This window comes from Capricornis sumatraensis, chromosome 18 (genome assembly GCF_032405125.1).
Source record: "Capricornis sumatraensis isolate serow.1 chromosome 18, serow.2, whole genome shotgun sequence".
Taxonomy (NCBI): domain Eukaryota; kingdom Metazoa; phylum Chordata; class Mammalia; order Artiodactyla; family Bovidae; genus Capricornis; species Capricornis sumatraensis.
In genome coordinates this window covers 25,228,832-25,255,605 of record NC_091086.1, presented here as the reverse complement: position 1 = coordinate 25,255,605, position 26,774 = coordinate 25,228,832, and the positions used below count along the sequence as shown (strand labels likewise).

Here is a 26,774-nt window from a genome sequence, read left to right as displayed (position 1 = left end):
GCTGTTGTTTATTCTGACTCTTTTGCAACCCCACGGACTGTAGCCCTCCACACTCCTCTGTCCATGGGATTTCCCAGACAAGGATACTGAAGTGAGTTGCAATTTCCTTCTCCAGGGGATCTTCCCAACCCAGGAATGGAAATGGTGTCTCCTGCACTGCCAGGCAGATTCTTTACCACAGAGTTACCAGAAAAGACCTCAAGATTATACATCTAAATACAACAGTTACATACTGTGTAACTCTCAAAATAAAGTAAGATTCTTGATGAGAGGTCAGATTTAGATTGTAATACAGAATAGGAAAGACTAGAGATCTCTTCAAGAAAATTAGAGATATCAAGGGAACATTTCATGCAAAGATGGCCTTGATAAAGGACAGAAATGGACCTAACAGAAGCAGAAGATATTAAAAAGAGGCAGCAAGAATAAACAGAAGAACTGTACAAAAAAGATCTTCACGACCCGGATAATCATGATGGTGTGATCACTCATCTAGAGCCAGACATCCTGGAATGTGAAGTCAAGTGGGCCTTAGAAAGCATCACTATGAACAAAGCTGATGGAGGTGATGGAATTCCAGTGGAGCTATTTCGAATCCTGAAAGATGATGCTGTGAAAGTGCTGCACTCAATATGCCAGCACATTTGGAAAACTCAGCAGTGGCCACAGGACTGGAAAAGGTCAGTTTTCATTCCAATCCCAAAGAAAGGCAATGCCAAAGAATGCTCAAACTACCGCACAATTGTACTCATCTCACATGCTAGTAAAGTAATGCTCAAAATTCTCCAAGCCAGGCTTCAGCAATACATGAACCGTGAACTTCCAGATGTTCAAGCTGGTTTTAGAAAAGGCAGAGGAACCAGAGATCAAATTGCCAACATCTGCTGGATCATGCAAAAAGCAAGAGAGTTCCAGAAAAACATCTATTTCTGCTTTATTGACTATGCCAAAGCCTTTGACTGTGTGGATCACAATAAACTGTGGAAAATTCTGAAAGGGATGGGAATACCAGACCACCTGACCTGCCTCTTGAGAAATCTGTATGCAAGTCAGGAAGCAACAGTTAGAACTGGACATGGAACAACAGACTGGTTCCAAATAGGAAAAGGGGTACGTCAAGGCTGTATATTGTCACCCTGCTTATTTAACTTATATGCAGAGTACATCATGAGAAACGCTGGACTGGAAGAAGCACAAGCTGGAATCAAGATTGCTGGGAGAAATATCCATAACCTCAGATATGCAGATGACACCACCCTTATGGCAGAAAGTGAAGAGGAACTAAAAAGCCTCTTGATGAAAGTGAAAGTGGAGAGTGAAAAAGTTGGCTTACAGCTAACATTCAGAAAACGAAGATCACGGCATCTGGTCCCATCACCTCATGGAAAATAGATGGGGAAACAGTGGAAACAGTGTCAGACTTTATTTTTTTGGGCTCCAAAATCACTGCAGATGATGACTGCAGCCATGAAATTAAAAGACGCTTACTCCTTGGAAGAAAAGTTATGACCAACCTAGATAGCATATTCACAAGCAGAGATATTACTTTGCCGACTAAGGTCCATCTAGTCAAGGCTATGGTTTTTCCTGTGGTCATGTATGGCTGTGAGAGTTGGACTGTGAAGAAAGCTGAGCACCGAAGAATTGATGCATTTGAATTGTGGTGTTGGAGAAGACTCTTGAGAGTCCCTTGGACTGCAAGGAGACTGAACCAGTCCATCCTAAAGGAAATCAGTCCTGAATATTCATGGGAAGGACTGATGCTAAAGCTGAAACTCCAATACTCTGGCCACCTCATGTGAAGAGTTGACTCATTGGAAAAGACTCTGATGCTGGGAGGGATTGGGGGCAGGAGGAGAAGGGGATGACAGAGGATGAGATAGCTGGATGGCATCACTGACTCGATGGACATGAGTCTGAGTGAACTCCGGGAGTTGGTGATGGACAGGGAGGCCTGGCGTGCTGTGATTCATGGGCTTGCAAAGAGTCGGAGACGACTGAGCAACTGAACTAAGTAAGAATGACAGAAAGCTATATTATAAAAGACAATGTTTACAAATAGTTTTTAATGACATGTAAAAAGTCTAAGAAGGATGCTAAGCTGCATGTTCAAGCGTGATATTAACTGTTAAAAATATGCACAGGATAAAACAAGAATGAAATAAATAAAAATGTTAAAATTGATTAACTTCAGAAATTTATTTCATCCTCAATATTTTTTTGAATTTTACTAACGTATTATACAGGTAAATTATTTAAACAGTCAGAAAATAGCAAGAAATGCTTTAAAAGCCCCTCCCATTTAAAGTAAATTAGTAAAATTTTTTTATGATTTAGAAGTCACTGTACAACTTGTATGAATAATATTTACCTCATCATCATCATCAGGAACTGATTCACATAAGGATGGTACCCACGCAAGAATATTGCAGTCTCTGCTACCACTGTACAGTTCCTATAATACAGAAAACAAAGATGTGGTTGTGGGTCAGCTGAAAGCTGATGCCAATTTGAAATGAACAATTTTTTAAACGACTAATTCTTAGGTTAAATTAGAGGAAATCTGTTTCTATTCCCCAAAGAAACTGGATTGATGCCCTTTTCTGTTTAAGAAATAGCAAAACTTTGTTTTGTATTGTGAAATAGTATTAGGATATATTGGAATTTGCTTACATGGTTAAAATTCACAAAAACCATCGCCATAGTTTTTTCTTTTTTAAATCAATTGTATCCATATATTTCAAGTGACAGAGAATAAAAAAATGGTTGTGTCAATAACTGAACTTTAATAAAGGCTTTCAATGAAGAAACCATACGTTGTTGTTCAGTTGCTGAGTTGTGTCTGACTCTCTGTGACCTCATGGATGGTAGCACACCAGGGTCCTCTGTCCTCCACTATCAGAATTTGCTCAAATTCATGTCCATTGAGTTGGTGATGTTATCTAACCACTGCATACTCTACTGCCCTCTTCTTTAGCTTTCAATCTTTCCCAGCATCAGGATCTTTTCTAGTTAGTTGGCTCTTTGCATCAGGAGGCCAAAGTATTGGATCTTCAGCATCAGTCTTTCCAGTGACTATTCAGGGTTGATTTCCTTCAGGATTGACTGGTTTGATCTCCTTGCAGTCCAAGGGACTCTCAAGAGTCTTCTTCAGCACCACAATTTGAAAGCATCAATTTTTCAGTGCTCAGCATTTTTCATGGTCCAACTCTCATGTCCATACATGACTACTAGAAAAGCCATAGCTTTGACTATAAGGACCTTTGTGGGCAAAATGATGTCTCTCCCTTTTAATATGCTGTCTAGGTTTGTCATAGCTTTTCTTCCAAGGAACAAGTGTCTTTTAATTTCATGGCTTTAATTTTAATTTGTCACTATCTGGAGTGATTTTAGAGTCCAGGGAAAGAAAATCTGATACTGCTTCCACTTTTCCCCTTTTATTTGCCATGAAGTGATGGAAGTGGATGCCATGATCTTAGTTTTTTTGAATGCTGAGTTTTAGGGCAGCTTTATTCACTCTCCTCTTTCATTCTCATCAAGAGGCTCTTTAGTTCTTCACTTTTTGCCACTAGAGTGGTATCATCTGCATATCTGAGGTTGTTGATATTTCTCCTAGCAACCTTGATTCCAGCTTGGGATTCATCCAGCCTGGCATTTCACATGATGTACCCTGCATATGGGCTTCTCTGGTGGCTCAGAGTGTAAAGCGTCTGCCCGCAATGCGGGAGACCTGGATTTGATCCCTGGGTCAGGAAGATCCCAGGGAGAAGGAAATGGTAACTCACTCTAGTACTCTTATCTGGAAAATCGCATGGATGGAGAAGCCTTGTAGGCTATAGTCCATGGGGTCGCAAAGAGTTGGACACGACTGAGCGGCTTTACTTCTACTCTGTATATAAGTTAAATAAGCAAGGTGACAGTACACAGCCTTGTCGTACTCTTTTCCCAATTTGGAACGAGTCAGTTGTTCCAAGTCTGGTTCTAACTGTTGTTTCTTTACCTGCATACAAGTTTCTCAGGAGACAGGTAAGATGGTTTGGTACTCTCATCTCTGTAAGAATTCTCCACATTTTGTTGTGATTCACACAGTCAAAGGTTTTAGCATAGTCAATGAAGCTGAAGTAGATGTATTTTTGGAACTCCCTTGCTTTCTCCATGATCCAACGAATGTTTGCAATTTGATCTCTGTTCCTCTGTCTTTTATAAACCCAGCTTGTACATCTGGAAGTTCCTGGTTCACGTACTGCTGGAGCCATTAGCTTGAAGGATTTTGAACATAACTTTGCTAGTAAGTGAAATGAGTGCTTTGAACATTCTTTGTCATTGCCCTTCTTCAGGATTGGAATGAAAACTGAACTTTTCCAGATCGGTGTTCACTGCTGAGTTTTCCAAATTTGCTGACATATTGAGTGCAGCACTTTAACAGCAGCATCTTTTAGGATTTTAAATAGCTCAGCTTAATTCCATGACCTCCACTAACTTTGTTGGTAGCAATGTTTCTTAAGGCCCACTCGACTTCACACTCCAAGATGTCCAACCCTAGGTGAGTGACCACACAAGTGTGGTTATCCACGTTATTAACAACTTTTTTGTATAGTTCTTCTGTGTATTCTTGCCACCTCTTCTTAATCTGTTCTGCTTGTTAGGTCCTTACCATTTCTGTCCTTTATCGTGCCCATCCTTGCATGAAATGTTCCCTTGACATCTTCAATTTTCTTGAAAAGATCTCTAGTCTTACACATTCTATTGTTTTCCTCTGTCTTTTTGCACTGTTCATTTAAGAAAGCTTTCCCATCTCTCTTTGCTGTTCTGTAGAATTCTGCATTCTGTTGGATGTATTTTTTCATTTTTCCCTTGCCTTTTGCTTCTCTTCTTTCCTCAGCTATTTGTAAAGCCTCCTCAGGTAACTACTTTGCAGAAACCATAAGAGTTTCTAGCTAAAATAGGCCAGAAATTAAAAAAAAAGTTTTATTTAGCTCAAAACTGCCTAACTAGCTGCTGAAGAGCATTAAGATTCATATGCCATGCTTGTTGAGAAGCTTATTATTTTATAAGCTTGGATTGATGCAGTCAATGGCAATGTCTTTATGGATATGGTGTCTGTACATGCTGAACAATGTTCATTCTTCTTCTGACAAAACTTCAGAAATATGTTATATTGGCTAGTACTGAAAATATTTCTATGGGACAGTGAAATAGATACTCTCACATACAGAGGGTATAAACTGATATAATCCTTTCAGAGACTGAAATCTCTGTATGTGTCAGAAGTTTTTGTATACATTTCTAAGAAGTCATGCTAAAGACACATATGAAATTCAAGGTTATTATCACCAATATTGTATTTATAATAAAACAACAATTTCCCAAATATTATTGTCCAGGGTTATGATTTATATATAAATTTATGCTGCATTAATATGATATATTATATAGCCACTAAATTTGTTTTTGAAGAATATTTAATGACACTGGAAAATATTCATATTGTCAAGAGAAAGGAGCAGGATATAAACCAAATACAGAGTGAAAAGAAAAAAACAGGATGTAAAACACTATGTCAATTTTTTTAAAAGCTACTCAGCAAAGAATAAGGGCTAAAAAGAAAAATCAGCAAAACGTTAAGTTAAAACTCGACTGACTGTTTACTTTTCTCATAAATGTATTTCTACACAAATATTTCTAATACTACAACTTTCTTTCTGATCTGGTATTAAATTATTTATTTTTATTTTTATTCATCTCAAAAGTGATTTGAGGCATGGTAAAATCAGTATTTTTCTAAAAAAAAATAAAAGTAAACATTCTTGGTAAAGAGAAAATAAGATTATGAAGAAACTTATAGGGAATACAGATGTAAAGAAAATTAAGTTAATTATGCAAGCAGATCCAGTCAGTCCATTCTAAAGGAGATCGGTCCCAGGTGTTCTCTGGAAGGAATGATACTAAAGCTGAAACTCCAGTACTTTGGCCACCTCAAAAACATACTCCAGTACTTTGGGGAAGAGCTGACTCATTGGAAAAGACTCTGATGCTGGGAGGGATTGAGGGCAGGAGAAGGGGACGACAGAGGATGAGATGGCTGGATGGCATCACCGACTCAATGGACGTGAGTCTGAGTGAACTCCGGGAGTTGGTGATGGACAGGGAGGCCTGGTGTGCTGCAATTCATGGGTTGCAAAGAATCAGACACGACTGAGCGACTGAACTGAACTGACACATTAAAAAATTTCCTAAATGGAACAAAATTCTACAGACTATACTGTTTAAAATTTAGAATGTATGGTTACTGCGGATGGTACAAAGATATTTTCATATGCCCAGTGCTGTAGAGCAATTTAGTTCCTGCCTGAGAAGACAAGATTATATACTCAAGATAAACTAAGGTGAGGTAACCTTGTTTTCTCATGATTAAATGAATTTGGTGCTATATCTTTGCCAGGAATATCACATACACTTTGGCAATTTGACTAAGCTGATGCATGCCAGTCTTAGTCAAGGTGAAATTATTTTATCTTTGTAATTAATATTTTGTAGGGTGCAAACTTGAGACTATGTAAATATTCCACTCCTCATCAGACTTGAAAGTTATTAGGTTAATTACTAGTAGCAGAATGGATTCAGGGATCCCTATTCTAGTCAACAGAAAATAATCAACTATTATCATTATTTATTTTGATGTTGGATATATCTTCACATTTTTATATTTATAGCAGAATTAGTATAAACATCAATTTTATTTTCAGATAGCGAGTTTTTGTGTAATATATAATTGGTAAAAGGGTTCTGCTGCTAAATGGATGCAAAAGCACTGCTCTTTTATAATTTAGATTTATAATTCTCTTCCTTTTCAGAAGTCATAATAGATGGAATGGGATAAAAGCTGGAAGCTTTCTGATATAATAAAGTAATTAAAATCTTTCTTAGTACATAGCACATACAGAAATGGTATTTGTCAAGAGGCAATTGGCCTCAGCTTTCTGGCTAGACCTGTTCCAGCCATTTCAGGGACTGAGAGGAATCAATTATCTTTACTTACTTTTAATCTGTTCTAATCCATTCTTCACTCACTTTCAGTCCAATCTTCCTAGCAGGATATGGTGGAAAGCAATAGCTGGTAGTCAGAATACTTGAATTAAAATCTTGGCTTTGTCTCTAATGGCTCTGGATAAGAAAAGTACTGTATTCTATAAATTTATTTGAATGGATAATCACCCTCTGTCAATCTACTTGCAGATTTGAGGCAAGTTGTATCACCCCCTGGTTGCCTTAGTACTATTTTCCCAGAAGTAACACTAAAAATAGTTAATAAGTAGTACAAGACAGTAGCCAATCAGAAGAGATATTATTGGACATAGAGTAGAAGCAGGGTTTTAAAGGTCCCACTTAGTTACTGGGTTGAAGTGAGGTCTAGGAGGCTCCAAGAAATAAGGTGAAGCTGGAGGTCATGTAAGGGGCTTAGTACAAAAGCTATGTAACAAACTAAAGGATATGTGTTTGAGTATTTTAATAATGAATACCGCCATATAGATGTGTGCTAGCTGAAAATCCCAGGGACAGGGGAGCCTGGTGGGCTGCTGTCTATGGGGTCGCATAGAGTAGACACGACTGAAGCAACTTAGCAGCAGCAGCTGAAAACTAGCCCTGTATATCTTACTTCACAGTGTCAGACACAGATTAAGTAATACCTATTAATGAGTGACTGAACAGGTGATAAAGTCCCTCCAAGTAATAACTCATGGATGGAGGAGCCTGGTAGGCTACAGTCCATGCGGTCGCGAAGAGTTGGACACAACTGAGTGAATTCACTTTCACGCGTTAGAGAAGGAAATGGCACTCCAGTATTCTTGCCTGGAGAATCCCAGGGACAGAGGAGCCTGGTGGGCTGCCATCTATGGGGTCACACAGAGTCGGATATGACCGAAGCGACTTAGCAGCAGCAGCAATAACCCATAATTTTCATTCTTTTGGTATTTAATTTTTATAAGCCTCATTTTCCTCATCTACAATGCAGGGAAAATCCCAACAATCTCGCTACACTTAAGAATCACTTAAAGGAGCATATGAGATAATCTATGCAAAAGTTCTATGGAGAAAACACTCTGTTCCATTGGTGAGACTAAAGAGAAAGATTAAGATATTAAAAAAACAAAACCCATAGGTTTTGGCAAGCTAGCTACCCAAACATTTTAAATTCCCTTAAGTATCATTCTTACCTGGAAATTAGACTGAAATACACAGCAGTCAACAGTTTTATAGTGTCCCTTAAGCATAGTTATCTGTTCTCCAGAGTAAATTGTATAAACAGCAATGGTGCTACCATATGGTACAAAAACAAATTCTGAACTGCAGCCAGAGGAGACAGTGAATTTCAATCCTTTTCTACTATCATTATATACTTTTCCATAGTTGACCTGCAGGATGTAAAAGGATAAAGTTACTTAAATATGAATTAAAAAGACAATAAAGATAACTATTTACTTAAAACATTATACTATAGAAACAGCTCCAGAAAATCTAAAGAAAATGATCAGTGTCCTAATAGGAACAAGGACCAATGACATACATGTACATTTTGCATACAAAAGAAGTACAAATACTAAAATGACCCACAAAAACAAATGTTCACATTTCAACCTTGATAGAAATAAAATGCAAATTAAGGTAACCTTGAAAAATCATTTTCGACCGTTTAGCAAAAATTTTAATAAACCATTAAGACACTCAATATTAGTACAAGTGAGGAAAATATGTAGATGGCACTGTAATTTGGTCATCCCTTCTAAAAGGCCAAATGGTTTATTATGCAACAAAATATAAAGTATACCTTAATATTAACACATATGTATATAGAAATACATTTTTGGAGAAAGAATAACTTTCTTTTTATACATATATAAAATACATATAACAAAATTTATATAAATATACATTTAACAAAATTTAAATATATAGTATAAAAAAAAATTCATATAACATAAAATTTGCCATCTTAACCATATTTAAGTATACAGTTCAGTGACATTAGGGATTTCCAGGTGGCTTACTGGTAAAGAATCCATCTGCCAATGTAGGAAACGCAAGAGATGTGGGTTTGATCCCTGGGTCAGAGAGATCCCCTGGAGGAGGAAAGGACAACCCACTCCAGTATTCTTGCCAGGATAATCTCACGGACAGAGGAGCCTGGCGGGCTACTGTCCCTGGAGTCACAAAAAGTCCTACACGACTGACACTCATCAATGACGTAAAGTATATTTACACTGCTGGGCAACCAGCATTACCATCCATTTTCTATCTTACAAAACTGAAATTCTGTACCCATTAAACAACAAAGATATTCTTACTCCTTGACCTAGTAACTATTACTGGGAATTCATCTTAGGCTAATAATTAAACAGCAAAAAGGTATATGCCCAGAGGAATTCAATGTGGCCTTATCTAAAATGGCAAAGTAATTGAGAACAGATGTAAATTCCTAAGAGTATTATATTAATTTTAGCTTATATAGGAGTTAAAAATTATACATTTGAAATTATGTAGAAAATAGAAATAAAAGTATAAAAAGAAAAGAACACAAATAGTATATATACTCTAGTTGCAGCTTTATATAAAAAATTATGTATTTGCAACAAAATAATAATTCTGCATCTGTACACCAAAGTTGCAAGCCCAACAATAGCAGCATCACCTGCACAACTAGAAACAGAATTCCAGACCCCATCCCAACCTACTGAACTATAATCTTCATTTTAACAAAATCCCCAGATGATCTGTAAGTCCATCAAAGTCTGAGAAGCTTTGGGCTAAAGATATTGACAGGTTTACTTTCTGCTGATAATTTAGATAAGCAGCTTAAGGTAAGTATAAAACCAGTATCTAATGGTCTGAGAATTATGAGTGAAATCACCAAAATCTCCCTTCAATATGGCTAATACTGGAGTTTAAACAGTGAGTGATTTGCCTTTTTCTCTTTTTCTAAAGGTTGGGTGGGAGTGGTGTACGTGTGTGTGTGTTTGTGTGCATCTGTATGTGTAAGGCTCAAAGGGATATGCAATGGTAATTATGGATACTACAGTCGGCTTATGCACCATTGAGATTTACATGTGACAGAAATGAGCACATGTATTCAGCAGTCCCACTGAAAGAGTGGTATGCTGCTGCTCCTGCTAAGTCGCTTCAGTCGTGTCTGACTCTGTGCGATCCCACTGACGGCAGCCCACCAGGCTCCCCCATCCCTGGGATTCTCCAGGCAAGTGTATAGTGAATTGCTAGAATGTTAAACTTAAAATCAGTAGATTTGGGTTTCTGAAACCAACTCCCCCCCTACCTTTTTTTTGCCTCTTATGAGTAATGAATGACTTAACTTCTGAGTTTCATTCTTCTAATATATTAAAAGGAAATAACACTGTTTACCAAAGATTGTGAAAAATAAAAAGAAATAATGCATAAGAGAAAACCTAGGATACGAAAGTATTCAGTGAGTCCCTAGATTTATTAATTCTTATATATTTAAAAGTATAACATTCCCCCACTTGTGTATTTTGATCCTTCATGTACAACAATTTGTAGAATAACATCAGGGTGGGAGGATGGAGAAAAAACACAACTAGCAGAAAAAAAAATCTCAACTAGCAATTTTCTGTTCCTCCTAGAAAAATTATGAACTGTTAGACTGTAATGGTCTTATTCATACATCAGAACACCTACCTACAAAACTTATGTTCTTTCCATTATACCACATTCCATCCCAAATGTGAACTGCAAAGTGTTCAATGAGCTATAAATACTGAACTAGCTCACTAACTTCTGTCTGTGTTTTTAGGTGCTCCCCCTGTAATCCATCTTGCAACTTACTGTCCTATTAATCTTGGTAACTCACTGTTGTGATCAAATCACCTTTGGGCTCTAAACTATCAATACCTTTTCAACGTCTATGGAATGAAGTTCTAATAACAGATTAAGGGAAGCAGAGATCTACCATTTACTAAGTGCTCAGTGTCACACACTGTGCTAGGTGATTATCTAAGCTCCCCATTTTATAAGTATTTACCATAAAAAGCAGTGTGTGACAAATATCATACTATATATTATTATGAAAGTAAGTGAAGAAGAACTAAAGAGCCTCTTGATGAAAGTGAAAGAGGAGAGTGAAAAAGTTGGCTTAAAGCTCAACATTCAGAAAACGAAGATCATGGCATCTGGTCCCATCACTTCATGGCAAATAGATGGGGAAACAGAGGAAACAATGACAGACTTTATTTTTGGGGGCTCCAAAATCACTGCAGATGGTGACTGCAGCCATGAAATTAAAAGACTCTTACTCCTTGGAAGGAAAGTTATGAACAACCTAGACAGTATATTCGAAAGCAGAGACATTACTTTGCCAACAAAGGTCCGTCTAGTCAAGGCTATGGTTTTTCTAGTGGTCATGTATGGATGTGAGAGTTGGACTGTGAAGAAAGCTGAGCACAGAAAAACTGATGCTTTTGAACTGTGGTGTTGGAGAAGACTCTTGAGAGTCTCTTGGACTGTAGGGAGATCCAACCAGTTCATCCTAAAGGAGATCAGTCCTGGGTGTTCTTTGGAAGGACTGATGCTGAAGCTGAAACTAATACTTTGGCCACCTGATGCGAAGAGCTGACTCACTGGAAAAGACCCCGATGCTGGGAGGGATTGAGGGCAGGAGGAGAAGGCGACAACAGAGGATGAGATGGCTGGATGGCATCACCGACTCAATGGACATGAGTTTGGGTAGGCTCCAGGAGTTGGTGATGGACAGGGAGGCCTGGTGTGCTGTGGCTCATGGGGTCGCAAAGAGTCAGACAAGACTAAGTGACTGAACTGAACTGAACTGAACTGAGTAACAGGCTACTTTGGGTTATGATGTCTTCAAGTAGGTATGTACAGGCTTTGAAAAGATTTTGATGGGGAGGAAAATTTCATAGATGTTGGACAGGATGATGGCAAATACAATTCCCTATCTTATGAATTCCTTTTATTGTCCCAGAAATACATACATCTTGTCACTGAGTAAATACCTGCAGTGATGCAGTGACTCTGTCATAAGGCAGCTCATTTTACTGTCAAACAACTATCAGCATAATTAATGACAGGTGAGGAAGAACCCCTGGAGAAGAAAATGGCAAACCATTCCAGTAATCCTGCCTGGAGAATTCCACGGACAGAGAAGCCTGGCGAGCTCCTACTCTTAAAGAGTTGGACATGACTGAGCAAATAACACTTTCACTTTTCAACATTTACTGAATGTTAACATTTGGTGTAAGTATCAAACAATGTGAACTAAATATTTTACATGTATTATTTCATGTAATATGCGAAACAATACTATGAGACAGGCGGCATTATTAAACAAAAAGAAAACACTTAGAAAGGTTAAGTATCTCAAGCAAGGTCTCTTGGCTAGTAAATGACAGAATCAGAAACTAATCTAGGTTACAGTAATCAAAAAGTACGGTACTACACTGTTGTAAATTATTTTTCTTTCATTCCACTAAATGATGATCACAATCTACTATACTATAAGTGAGCACTAGGTACTATGGACTCATGTAAGCTAAACTAGAGGAGTTAAAGAGAGGTTGTGCCTGAGATGAACTTTGAAAGCTGAGAAGCAGCTAGCACAGAAGAAGAGAGTATCCTAAAGCAAGGGCAGCAGCGGTCTATGCAGCAGAATGGAAGGGTGAGAAAGCCTGGCATATTTAAGACCTCTAAGTAACTCAACAGGGCTAAGGACAGGGAAAAAATGGGGAAGTGGCAGGATATGATGATATAAAGCCGGTGAGTTAGAAGAGCCAGCTTACGAAGGCCTTGTGGACAATAGGCAAAAACATTCAGTTTTAATGACCTGAAAGTGTACTGACGAAACACTGAAAGACTTTCACTGGGAGTTGAGTTTGGGGAAAGTTAGAAGGACTTAGAGTAATTAAAGAGAGCGATCCTGGGAGTCCAGAGGAAGGCTGGAAGAGAAGACAACTATGAAAAAAATTAAGAAGAAATAATTAACAGGACCTGTAATTTGACTTAATTAGGAAGGTGGGCTTTAGGGAGGGAAGAATAAAGGACAGACTCCCAGTTTCTAGACATTGGTAACTGGGTAAATGATAACATCAGAAACTAAAAGAGTAAATACCAAAATAGTTATTTAAAAATTTTGTTGTTGTGCCAAATGCTCTCTCTCTGTGAATTTTGACTGTGGGTATGTGTTCTGTACTCCAAGGCCATGGTCTCCAGAGTGCAGCTGGCAGCTCAAGGAGTCTGTAAGATGATCCATTATGGTGTGAGAGGAAAATGTGAGAATTTCTGTTTCTTTTTAACTAAAACAAAAAAAGAAAATAAGCTTTAATAAAATATATAGATTCACAACACTCCTCCCCCTCCTCCTTCTAAGTTGCTTCAGTTGTGTCCGACTATGCGATCCCACAGACGGCTGCCCACCAGGCTCCTCTGTCCCTGGTATGCTCCAGGCAAGAATATTAGGTGTATATAATTTACAAATAATTATATATACATCAGAATCATGTATTTACACATTTTTCTCAAAACAGTAAGGGTACTATTCAGCAGGCAGCACCCTACAATGAAGATGGTTATCATTTATGATATGCCTATTACTCAGCAGGTTATGGTCCAACTCTTTACCTATTTCTATTCTGCCCTTACAATGACTGTTTAGGTACATAATAATCCAAAATCACTGCAGATGGTGATTGCCATGAAATTTTGACGCTTACTCCTTGGAAGGAAAGTTATGACCAACCTAGACAGCATACTTTGCTAACAAAGGTCCATCTAGTCAAGGCTATGGTTTTTCCAGTGGTCATGTAGGGATGTGAGAGTTGGACTGTGAACAAAGCTGAGTGCCGAAGAATCGATGCTTTTGAACTGTGGTGTTGGAGAAGACTCTTGAGAGTCCTTTGGACTGCAAGGATATCCAACCAGTCCATCCTAAAGGAGATCAGTCCTGGATGTTCACTGGAAGAACTGACGCTGAAGCTGAAACTCCAACACTTTGGCCACCTGATGCAAAGAGTTTACTCACTGGAAAAGACCCTGATGCTGGGAGGGTTTGGGGCAGGAAGAAAAGGGGACGACAGAGGATGAGATGGCTGGATGGCATCACCGACTCGATGGACATGAGTTTGGGTAAACTCTGGGAGTTGGTGATGGACAGGGAGGCCTGGCGTGCTGCGATTTATAGGGTCACAAAGAGTCTGACACGACTGAGCGACTGAACTGAATCCTGATTTACAAGAATGGAGACATTGAAACTGACCATAGTCCTTCATAAACTCACATTAAATAAATTGACTAATATCTCCAAGTTACTAAATGGCAAGACTGGAATTTATTTACTATTCTGTCTGATAGCCCATTAAATGTTTAAAGACAGTGTTTTCCCTGAGAATTACTTTACTGGGATAAGTGTCTCAATTCTTTTAAGTGTCTTTGTAGGTGAGTTTCTGGGCCACTGTAGTATTTTTACATCAATGGCTTTTTCTTTGATCAAGTCCTTTTTAAAATGTATTATCCATTATAATGGCTTCTCTGGTGGCTCAGACAATAAAGAATCCACCTGCAATGCAAGAGACCTGGGTTTAATCTCTGGTTTGGAAAGATCCTCTATGAACAGAGGAGCCTGGTGGGCTACAGTCCATGGGGTAACAAAGAGTTGGACATGACTGAGCAACTAACATACATCCATCATAAACACACTGTTCAAAATATGGACTTCTAGCAAAAATCCATAGAGTATGAGTATCACCTTCAAAAAGGAGAGAAAAATGGAATAAAATCACATTAACAATTTATGTATATACTCACTACATTTATATCTGTCACATTCACCTTTGATGCAGATGTCAACTTACTTTTCTAAAGTGACACTGTCACTTCTCCACTCAAAAGCCTTGAGCAGCTTTCCATTTCACCCACAAAAAAGCTAAAGCCCTTATAAAGGGCTACAAGCCATAAGCTCTGGTATACTGTTCCTTCTGTTCCTCATCTCCTATTACTGTCTCCTTTGCTTACTCTAGTCTAACACAAGAGCCACATACATGCTCCTTGGGTATGCCAAGCATGCTTCTGCCTCAAGGTCTTTGTACTTTCTTCCTTCTTCCTGGAATGCTTTCCCTCCCAGAAGTTGGATGTGACTCACTCCTTCATTTTCTTGAGGTCAAATGTCATCTTCTGAGTGAGACCTAGCTTGACTGCCCTATTTAAAACATCACCCCAACTTCCCAGTATTTTCTATGCTCCTTTTCTTGCTTTGCTTTTCTTCATAGAACTTGCTGTGCTGTGCTGTGCTGAGCTGCTCAGTCATGTCAGACTCTGCAACCCCATGGACTGTAGCCTGCCGGACTCCTCTGTCCACGGGAATTCTCCAGGCAAGAACACTGGAATGGGTTGCCATCACCTCCTCCAGGGGATCGTCCTAACCCAGGGACTGAACCCAGGTCTCCTGCATTGTAAGCGGACTCTACCATCCAAGCCACCAGGGAAGCCCCTTCATAGCCCTCATTGCACGTAATATATATTTTACCAATCCATCCATCTACCCATTGCTTGAATGATGGATGTCTTTCTTTCTCTCCCTGGAAGGTAAGCTCCACAAGGATAGAACTTTTCTGTGTTTGTCTACTGCTGTATAGTACTGCCTGGCATTTAGGAAGTACTCAGTAAATACTTATTAAACAAATGAATACAACGAGAAAAGGAAGGAATTACCTAATTAGAGGCATGTACAATATAATGAACAAGAGAGTCTAAATGAGACCTCACAATGCCTGTATTTTCAGCCTGGGACATGACGGAGACACGTTTCATAAAGAATAAGAGGGATTAGCAAACTCCAAAGTAATCTAGCACAAACAATTCTGACTTTAAAGTTAGTTTTTAATAATAAAAGTAATATACAGAATATCTAAGAGAAAATTAGCTAGAATGGATAAAAGAAATGAGTATGATTTAACATTAATATGAACCTTAAGGTAGTTAATAAATGCTTCAAGGGGTCTGGGTATAATCACCATTATGGTAACAGTGGAATCTAGAGTCACTCTGTTGTTTTCCAGCTATGTAAACTCAGGCAAGTTACCCAATTTTATGTTTTATTTTACTCACGTGTAAAATAGATATTATAATAATATTATAATAAGAAGCTTCAGAGTGTTGATGTGGTCATTAAATAAGACCATATACAGCCTGGCCTATACAGTAAAAGATAATTTTTATTAGCATAATAAATAGGATATAAGTGCCTGATAAATATTAGCTGTTAGTATTATCACCAAATTTAAAACTTTTGGAAGCCTATTCTGAAAGTTACTAAAACAAAAGGTATATTTGGTAAGGACCATAACATAAAAATTTTAAAAAGTACTAAAAATTAATTACCACATAAGAATTTAGCACTTTCATGGAAAGGCTGTGGAGAAAAGGGGAACCACACTGTTGGTGAGAATGTACACTGGTACAGCCACAATGTAAAACAGTATGGCTGTTCCTTAACAAAATGAAAATAGAGTTATCATATGATCCAGTAACCCCACTCCTAGACATGTATCTGGAAAAGAAGAAAATGCTAATTCAAAAAGATACACACACCCCAATATTCATAGCTTAACTATTTATAGTAAGACACAGAAGTAAACTAAATGTCCACTGACAGATGAATGGATAAAGAACATGTGAGATATACACACACCCACACACACACTAGAATATTACTCAGCCATAAAAAAAATGCCATTTGCAGCAACAAGGATGAACCTAGAGATTATCATACTAAGTGAAGTGAGTCAAAGATAAATATTATATGCTATCATTTACATGTGGGAAGTGAAGTGAGTCAAAGATAAATATTATATGCTATCATTTACATGTGAGTTCTAAAAAATTATACAGATAAACTTATTTACAAAACAGAAACAGACCCACAGACACAGAAAACAAAGTCATGGTTACCAAAGAGAGGGTGAGGTGGGGTGGGGTGGGGCAGAAATATCAGAGGTATGGGATTAATAGATGTTGTTGTTAATAGATTAATAGATACACACTACCATATACAGAATATATAAACAACAAGGATTTACTATATAGCACAGGGTACTATGTACAATATCTTATAATAACCTATAAAGGAAAAGAATTGAAAAAATAGATATATACAGATATATACATATGTTTAAGTGAATCACTTTGCAGTATACCTGAAACTAACACAAAATTGAAATAAACTACACTTCAATTAAAAAAAAAAGAATACAGCACTTTTAGAACACATCTACTCCAGTATTAAAAGTGCCAAACATTTTGCATTCATTTTATAACAATTCATATTATAATATTCATTTTGGATTTTGCTTACAAGTCAGATGCAGTACAAAATTTGACTATTTAACTATATAGCTTTAATTTATATCAGTTGTTCTCAATCTTTTATTCTTCGTCAACATACTTAAGAGACATGGCACATTCCCACTATGCACAGGGGCTCAGTAGAGCAGTGATTCTCCACTAAGTGAGGAGAGTGTGGTGGGGGTAAGGTGGAGTGGATTGTCCGGAGTTAAGAATTACTAGTTCACTAATGGAAAAATAATATAAAATGAAAGCTATGATTCAGAGGCAAGAAACAAAGTTAAATCTACAGAAAAACACCAAGTGTATGTCACAGATCCATTTCTTTAATGTACATCCAAAAGGTTCAAAGTACTTAAAAAGGTCTTACTAGTGTATTTTCTCCATTGGAACTATTCCAGAGCCTCATTCGATTATCTGTGCCAACAGTGAGTAGGTGAAGACCATCACTTGTAAAACATAAGCCGTTAACCTTTCCATTATGAGCAGTGTTTGCTGCAATGAAAAACACAATTCAGATTATCTCTTCTTATAAATTCAACAAAGGTAATGCTTGATGACATAGCTATTAAATATATTAAACATATTAAGGACATAATGTCCTTTAAACACAGTAAAGAACAATTATCTGAACTAGGTAAAATACGTAAGTTGATTATATTTAAAATTATTTAAATATATACATATGTTTAAGTGAATCACTTTGCTGTACACCTGAAACTAACACAAAATTGAAATAAACCACATTTCAATTAAAAAAAAGAAAGAATCCTTTCAATTATTTGAATATGATAAGCTATACAATTAGAACCATAATAATAGAGGAAAACCAAATGGAAAAAATGTTGCCAAATAAAATTTTTCTTCAAGAAGTAAGCTGTGCTATTCAGTTCAGTAGCTCAGTCGTGTCCGACTCTGCGACCCCATGTATTGCAGCACACCAGGCCTCCCTGTCCGTCACCAACTCCCGGAGTTCACTCAAACTCACGTCCATCAAGTCGGTGATGCCATCCAGCCATCTCACCCTCTGTCGTCCCCTTTTCCTCCTGCCCCCAAACCCTCCCAGCACCAGAGTCTTTTCCAATGAGTCAACTCTTAATTAAATACAGAAACAGTAAAAATTTTAATTAAATACCTTTTAAACTTCTTATATATTAATACTCTACTTTCAATCTAAAAATCACTTCATGGACTATTAAAAATCAGTAATACGAATATTTCCTTCTTAAAGATAACTGTTCCAGTCTCAATCAAAAGTGATATTACTTTCAAAATGAACAGGTTTAAGAAACCATAATCCTCAATAGTCTGATTAACTTAATTTAAAAGATTATTAAAACAAACATAGGTTTTAAATAGTTCATCTGAATGTATTTCTGGTCCAAATTTAATTCTAAATCAGAATTTTAATCTACATATAAATTACACTCTATTGTAAAAATGCAATTGAATTACTTTGTCTCCTAGATTGCAGTGAACTCAAATTTCATACAACCACAAATTTTATTGTGACAAACTTGCCACAAAATGTTACCATTCCTTTAATTTATTATAACTTCTTAAATGGTACTGAATTTGCATTATTAGTTGGCCTCATGTGAGCAAAAAAAAAGTTTCTACCAATACATTAAAAAATTCAGGAACAGAAGGAATGACATACTTGTATTTTGAAGAAAGACAACCATAATTAGTTGATGTAAATTTAGAAATTGACTCATTGTGAATGCCTTTTTAAAAAAATATAAAATCTATAGTTTGTAAACATCTATTTATTATCTGGTTTCAATTCAAATTTTTCAATATAAAAATATTGTCAATGTCATATTCGTATATTAATGCATTTTTCATTACCTGATTCAGCTGCTTGTGACTTTTTCCCATTATGCTGATCAAGAGTTATCAAGCATCCTGATGCTCTCCTCACATCCCATAGTTTTGCTCTACTGTCAGCACTGAGAGGAAATAAATGTTACATTGACATATAGCTAGGATAAGGACTCTACTCCTCACCCACCTTTCCTGTATTACTGGCATACACAATCTCAGTATACTAACACAAATGCGTTTGTATATTTGGGTGGCTATACTTTTGCCTTTCCAGCAAATATCCAATAGTCAATAGAAGCACAAAGAAGTGAAAAAAAAAAAGAAAAAAAAAGTAACCTTTTTTAAATCACAGGGGATTCTGTTGCTCTTTCTGTTTTTAATGACATGAGCATCCTTCTCTCCAAAGACAAGACAGGCTAAGAGCTTTTTTCCTTGGTAAGTTTGCTGCTAAATCCCCATATCTTTTCTACTGTTTGTTATTCAAATGTTTACAGAATCATGCAGTGAACTAATTTCACTTTTTGCTTAAATTTGGTAGGAATGGTTTTTCTTTTTATATGAAAAAAAAAAACTGAAAATAAGGTGAATAATAAGGAGAATATATTTTTATTTGATTTCCTGTACTCAAATCAATCTTTGCCAAAACAAAGGAAATACATTTAATGTCTCCTAGAATTAGAGAGTTATTTGCATTTTACTTCAAGTGAAAATAAAAAGGTAAAACCATGATCATAAATCAATTTCAGCTTCTAAACTACTCCTAAGGAAAACATAAATCAGTTCAAGTATGCTATCATATCCTCACAAAGCCCTTAATAATATCTTAACCCATTGGGTCTATCTAGGCCATTTTAATCAAGAAGAGTATTACACTGCATTTTATAAGCCTATTTCTCATTTAAAAATCTTTTAAAATGTATATATACAGGGTTTATCTCTTTCTATAACTTTGATTCTTTTCACAGATCACAAGCAAACCTAGCAAACTGGAATGGCTGGCAAAAAGTTAGTGTTTCCCATTCTCAATTTGGTTTTCTTTCTTTTCAGTAGGGGAATAGGTCAGCAATGGTATGAGTCTGAAGACATAAGTCTCTTCTGAAACATTAGATTTGGACATATCTGACTCCTAACTGACTACCAGGTCCATTCCAGAACTGATTCGAATTCCTGGGGTACTCTGAGAATTGAGAGCCTCTAAATTTCCCTCTTGATTTGAGGAAAACCAAATTAGAAAAGAACAATGTAAATCCACTCTAGCATGGAACACAACCAACGCCTAGCTCCTCACCTTCACAACTCTTTAGCAACCTCTTGTGGCTACACTGGGGCTTCCTCGGTGGCTCAGATGGTAAATAAACTGCCTGCAATGCAGATCAGGGTTCTATCCCTGGGTCGGGAAGATCCCCTGGAGAAGGGAATGGCACCCCACTCCAGTATTCTTCCCTGGAGAATTCAATTCCACAGATAAATAGAGGATTCCATGGCTGCAGTCCATGGGATCGCCAAGTTAGACATGACTGAGAGACTAACACTTCAACTTTAACTTTGTGGCTACATACTAGACTTTATACTACTTCAGACATTACAAATTTCAATGTCACAATCTGTAAACTATTAACCCAAGTTTCTCTGGGGACTAAACAAACTGTGACAGAGAAGGAAGGCTGGCAGCTTTACAAAAATACAGATACATTTCTTTATAAGCCTAAAAAAGTAGCTTTTCTAATAATTCTTCTGCAAAAAGTTTTATTAAAATGTCTATATCAAAATTTGATTACTACTTCCTATCCCTTCAAGTTTCAAAATTTTGTTTGACACTCATGCGTCTATCTCATTAGGTCATTGATCCCTCCTATAAGCCTTCAAGTGATTTTATTTCATTCCTTATACCCATGACTTCAACAATTTTTAGACAATTGTTAAGTTTGTGTCATTCACTGTTCTAATTTCTGGGTCATAGCACAGCTGTGAACTACACCTTCAACAGAGCACACAATACTGACCAGCAATCCTATGTGCCCCTAATCAGCTCCCTCTTCCATTCATTAAAATTGCTATTTCAAACCTTTACTACCTTCTCTGAAAAGTGATCCATGTATTTTCAATAGATGACATCAAGTTCTAAAATACAAGAAACTGGGTTTGCATTTCTTGAACTCTGCCAAAGTCACATATTTAGTTGTACTGACACTATTTCCTCCTTCCATGTAGTGTTCCCCTTCTAATGGGACCCTTGATATTATCTTTGCCTGTCTATTCAAGGTTCAATTATTCTCTCCATTTCTTATCTTCACTAATTTCTCTCTACCAATACTCTTCTCTCAGCATTCAAATATACAAGATTCTTCCTTCCAGCAAACAAAACTCCCAAACCCCATGATCCTCAAGAGTTAAGTGCTCTTGTTCTTTCTTCGCATACAGAAACTCTCAGAGATGTACCTCTGTTAAGGCATTTTTCAGGATGTCCTGCAATCACTGATTTTTCTGACTATACTCCCTCACTAGACTATCACCTTCTTGGAGGGACTCTGCCTGCGTTACCTCTGTGTTCCTGGTACAATGCTTGGCACATGACAGGAATCATGAACTGTCAGCAAACTGAATCAACAAATGTGGATGGAAGTGATGAATCAGATTTAAAATAATTTTGGGTTAAAGAAAATGAATTAAAATGTTACTAATTTTAAATTAACAGAGTGCTACACTTTTGTATGCAAAAATGACACAACACAGCGTTTCATAGGTAGTGTTAGGAGATTTGCCTTGCTACACAGATTCGGTTGTTTTTGAGTATCTTCAAGTTGGATAGTCAGGATTAGGATTATGATGAATAGAAAGATCTTTTTTGGTAATATGAATTAAAATCTTTAACTCAATTATTTTTCAGGACTTACTTAATAGCTAAATATGTACCTAACATAAAACAATCTTTTCAAAATGCTTATCCCTAATTATTAATCTCAAATCCAAATAGCTTGCATTTTACCTTGCAGTTGCCAAGATATATTCATAACGTGGTGACCAGGAAACTGCCAATATTTCTTGTCTGTGACCTGCAGAATAACTGTATATAATGACTTGCATTTTGAAATATGCATTTTGAAATCTTTTAAAATATCAAAAGATATTTCTAACTAACTTTGCCTGATTATGAAGAAAGCACAGACTAAATTTTAAAAACAAACTGATATAATAATTTTTTCACATTTATAATAATCTATATTTAAACACTAATGTGAAGTCTCTGGGACATTCCTCACATATGGTATTTTATTATAAAAGGCTTGGGTTTGCTTTGGAAAGAACAGCCAGAGCAAGTGAGTCTGTCTTTTTAAATATAGCTGCTAACCTAGTAGGTCAGTCCATCAATAAATGACATAGCTCAAGCTTACTTATAAGACAAACATTTCAAAGACTAAAAATGTTTCCTAACTTTTTTTAGAAAGTTGTAGCAGAAAAAAATTATTTTAATTCATGATTATAAAAAGCATTTATATAAAATTTTTGTCTAGAGCATAAGTGATAAGTTCATAGGACAAGTAAATTTAGCATTTTAAATTATTTCTACCTAACTATTCAAATTATATATTTTCATCAGCTTAGTGTATTTCATAGAGATTCATAATATAAAACAGATGTTATCCATCTCATGAAGTTTTCCTAATATATTTACTATGTGTTTCTCAGAGATGAATACAAACAGAATTTCTGAATTACATCCTATTTTTTTCACTGTTTGGAATTAGACAATCTAATACTGATTTAAAACAGTAGCAAAAATAATTTAAGCTGGTAAACCTTTACCAAATTTTATTTCAATATTTTTTCTAAAATATTTTTATTGAGAAAAGAAGTACCTAAATATTAAGAACGTCTACTCAGCCAGAACAATATTAAATAAAGTTCATAGAGACAGCTATACCGATGTAAGTTTCATAAGTAGTTCATTTTTTTCAATGTAGAAATAACACAATGTTTTGAGTTTGACTTTCTGTATCCTTTAAGCTTACCCTGCAGCCATTGTTCATATAAATGTCTCCTTAATAGTTTAGTTTTATAAGAATAATGCACAGAAGGATCTTTATTTCCCTGCTGACTTCTAACAACTAGCACAAAATACATCAGTCATGTCGTTTACAAAGACTGCATTGTTAGTAATGTTTCATTTTATTGAATGGTTTACTCAAAGTAGTTGTTGTTTCAAATAAAATACCCTGTAGAATGTGAGAACAGGATCCAGACTTCAAGTCACAAAGTTGTACTTTGGGTCCTCTAGTACCAACTGTAAAAACAAAAACAAAAATGGTTTAGGATCATTTAATTATAAATGATCACCAAAAGGAAATAAGAAACTACCATTATGAATCATGACATTTTCACTTGCAAAAATATAAAAATGTATGTTAATAATATACTTTAGTTTTTTATGTTTATAACTAGAAAATTATTTTAGTTGTACTAAGATTACTCTATTATTCTATATTACACTATTATTATTTTTAAATATTTAACAATGAAACAATTATAGATTCACAGGAAGCTGCAAAGATAGTGCAAAGAGGCCCTATGTACCCTTCACCCAGGTTGTCCCAATGGTTATATGTTAGGTAACTATAGCACAGTATCAAAACTACGAAACGTGTACTGGTACAATGTGTGTATAATTCTATGTTATTTTATCACTTAAGTTATTTTATTTTAATAGCTTAGCCGTTCCATGTTAATAATATACTTCTAAATCACTATTAACAGATTCACAGGAACTCTGGACACAGACTGAGTGAGCCTCAAAGACGAGTTAGTGCCCAAACTCTTTACACATGAAGTAGCTGACTGGTGTCCAGAGGTGAGGAGATTCATGCAGTGCCACAGAAATAATATCACAGGGACCTGATGCCTGATACCAGAAAAATATTTCTTCATCTTCATACATGAAAATTTTTTGTTGCATGTGCTTTCAAAAAAATGGATGTTTAATTTGAATCACATATTCTCAGAGAGAAGGAAATCATTTCTTTGTTTCACTGTATTGAATGAAAAGGCTGCCAAATTTTGTTTTCATAGGTGGGTCAGAGGTTAAAGCGTCTACCTGGAATGCGAGAGACCTGGGTTCAATCCCTGGGTCAGGAAGATCCCCTGGAGGAAGAAATGGCAACCCACTCCGGTACTCTTGCCTGGAGAATCCCATGAAGGGAGGAGCCTGGTAGGCTACAGTCCATGGGGTCGCAAAGAGTCGGACACGTCTGAGCGACTTCACTTAGTGTTCACTTAGAATCTTCGAACTTTGGTGGTTTAAAAAAGTTCTTTAAAGTGAAAGTCACTCAGTCGTGTCCAACTCTTTGCAACCCCACAGACTATACAGTCCATGGAATCCTCCAGGAAAGAATACTGGAGTGGGCAGTCTTTCCCTTCTCCAGGGAATCTTTCAAACCCAGGTCTCCCGCACTGTAGGCGGGTTCTTTATCAGCTGAGCTACTGGGGGGAAAAAAGTAATTAAGGGAACAGAAATGTGCTTTCTTTCTTTCTTAAAAACACCCCACAAGTGATACTCGTTTTCATAATTTTATTTTTACTTATTTATATATTTACTTTTTGGCTGTGCCAGGTCTTTGATGCTGTGCGGCCTTTTTCTCTACCCTCTGGACGCAGCGCGCAAGCTTCTCTTGCCGTGGCTTCTCTTGTTGTAGAGCTCTTGCTCTGGGTGCACAGGCTTCAGTGTGAGAGTTCAGCAGCTGCAGCTCCCAGGCTCCAGAGCACAGGCTCAACAGCTGTGGCACGCGTGCTTAGTTGCTCTGTGGCATGTGGGACCCTCCTGGACTAGGGATTGAACCCATGCCTCCTACACTGGCAGGCAGGTTCTATACCACTGAGCCACCAGGGAAGTCCCAGAAATGTGCTTTCTTAGTTTTCAAATCCTAGCCACTCTGAAATCTAGCATGGTGCCTGACTTGTACAATATCTGTTAAACGGAATGAATATAAATAGTAATATATATTTAAGTTGTTTTTTTTTTAAGAATTGTGATCTTCATCTGGGTTAAAATGTTTATATCAAAACTAACTAGATATTAAAAGGGAAAATGTTTTCAGTATGTTAAAAAAACAAAAGAACACAAATACAAACCTGCTACCAAACAGTGCTTGGTGGCAACCGGGGACATATGATGACTATAAACTGTTTCTTCAAAATTAAATACATCAGCAATCTGATAATCAAAAGACATTTAAAATAAGTGTAATCACAAAAGCAGCAAATTTTCTATTTACCTATTGTCACACTGTTAGTAATTTTTAAATTGTTAGCAATTTATCTTTCTCTAATAAATTCCAGAGATTAAGACAAGATAACCTCCTGGTTCACCATCTTCCTTTCTGCTCCATTCTGGAGAACTTCAGCACCTACAGAAAGGATCTAGTCAGTACTCTGCCTCTCAGTTCCATATAATCTCAGCTACCACACCCGGGACACTCTCACCACCAAAAACTGCTCCTTTGAAATCACATATTTCAGTTACATATGACCAGAATTTTATATTATTTCAGCTCCCTCCACCACCTCTAAGACACCCAAACAAAGCCCAGCAGCCCTATCAGTTCCTCCTGTCTTCACTTTTCCTCCTTCAGCTTGGATTCCAAGGTTAAATGCTTCAGCTCAAGGATCTTCAACTCCTTTGCCATCATCATCTCACCTGTCAAAGCCTCAACCCTGGATGACTCAAATGTCTGCCTTCTGTGCACCTTATTCAGGTTTAACTACACCAAAGGTCAACAAACTTTTTTAGTAAAGAGTCAGACTGTAAATATTTTAGACTTTGAAGACCAATTACTCATTTCTGTCACTGCAGTGTCAAAGTGGCCATAGACAACAAATGAGCATGTCTGTGTTACAATAACACTTTGTTTACAAAAAAGAGTCCGTGAGAAGCCTTGGCCAAGAGCCTAGACTTGGCCTATTGGCTGCAGTTAGCTGGCCTCTGCCTCATGAAGGTGAAGAAAACCTTATAATAGGGCAGACTGCGTGCATGCTCAGTTGCTGCAGTTGTGTCTGACTCTTGGGGATCCCGTGGACTATACACCCACCAGGCTCCTCTGTCCATGGGATTTTCTAGGCAAGAATACTGGAGTGGGTTGCCACTTTCTTCTCCAGGGGATCTTCCCAACCCACAGAGAGACAGAAATGGCGTCTCTTCACTAATCATCAGAAAAATGCAAATCAAAACCACAATGAGATAACACCTCACATCTGTTAGAATATCTATTATCAAAAAGAGATAACAAGTGATAGCAAGGATATGTAGAAAAGGAAACCTCTGTGATTATTACAGGGAATGTAAATTAGTGTAGCCATTATAGAAAACAATACAGAGGTTCCTCAAAATTAGAACCATATGATCCAGTAATCCCAGTTGTGGGTATATATCCAAAGGAAATGAAATCACTGTCTCAAAAGAGACAGCTGCATCCTCATGTTTTCAACAGCACTGTTTATAATAGCCAAATCATGGAAACAACCTAAGTGCCCATCAACACAGGAAGGGATAAAGAAGACCTGATATGTATACACACATGCAC

General features: G+C 36.9%; 1 protein-coding gene across 2 annotated transcripts in view; it reads right to left on the bottom strand.

The window, feature by feature from the left end:
* The window catches only part of ERCC8 (ERCC excision repair 8, CSA ubiquitin ligase complex subunit), a 49,485-nt gene that overhangs the window by 2,300 nt on the left and 20,411 nt on the right, over positions 1–26,774 (bottom strand). Inside the window, exons 5-11 of one of the 2 annotated variants that reach the window (XM_068990713.1) lie at positions 25,327–25,408; positions 23,417–23,485; positions 22,190–22,256; positions 19,228–19,328; positions 17,747–17,871; positions 8,217–8,414; positions 2,372–2,455 (exon numbers count right to left, since the gene is read on the bottom strand). In XM_068990713.1, the coding sequence (XP_068846814.1) occupies positions 2,372–2,455; positions 8,217–8,414; positions 17,747–17,871; positions 19,228–19,328; positions 22,190–22,256; positions 23,417–23,485; positions 25,327–25,408 (726 nt within the window). The remainder of the gene's footprint in view (positions 1–2,371; positions 2,456–8,216; positions 8,415–17,746; positions 17,872–19,227; positions 19,329–22,189; positions 22,257–23,416; positions 23,486–25,326; positions 25,409–26,774) is intronic. The other variant, XM_068990714.1, reaches the window with a different exon arrangement.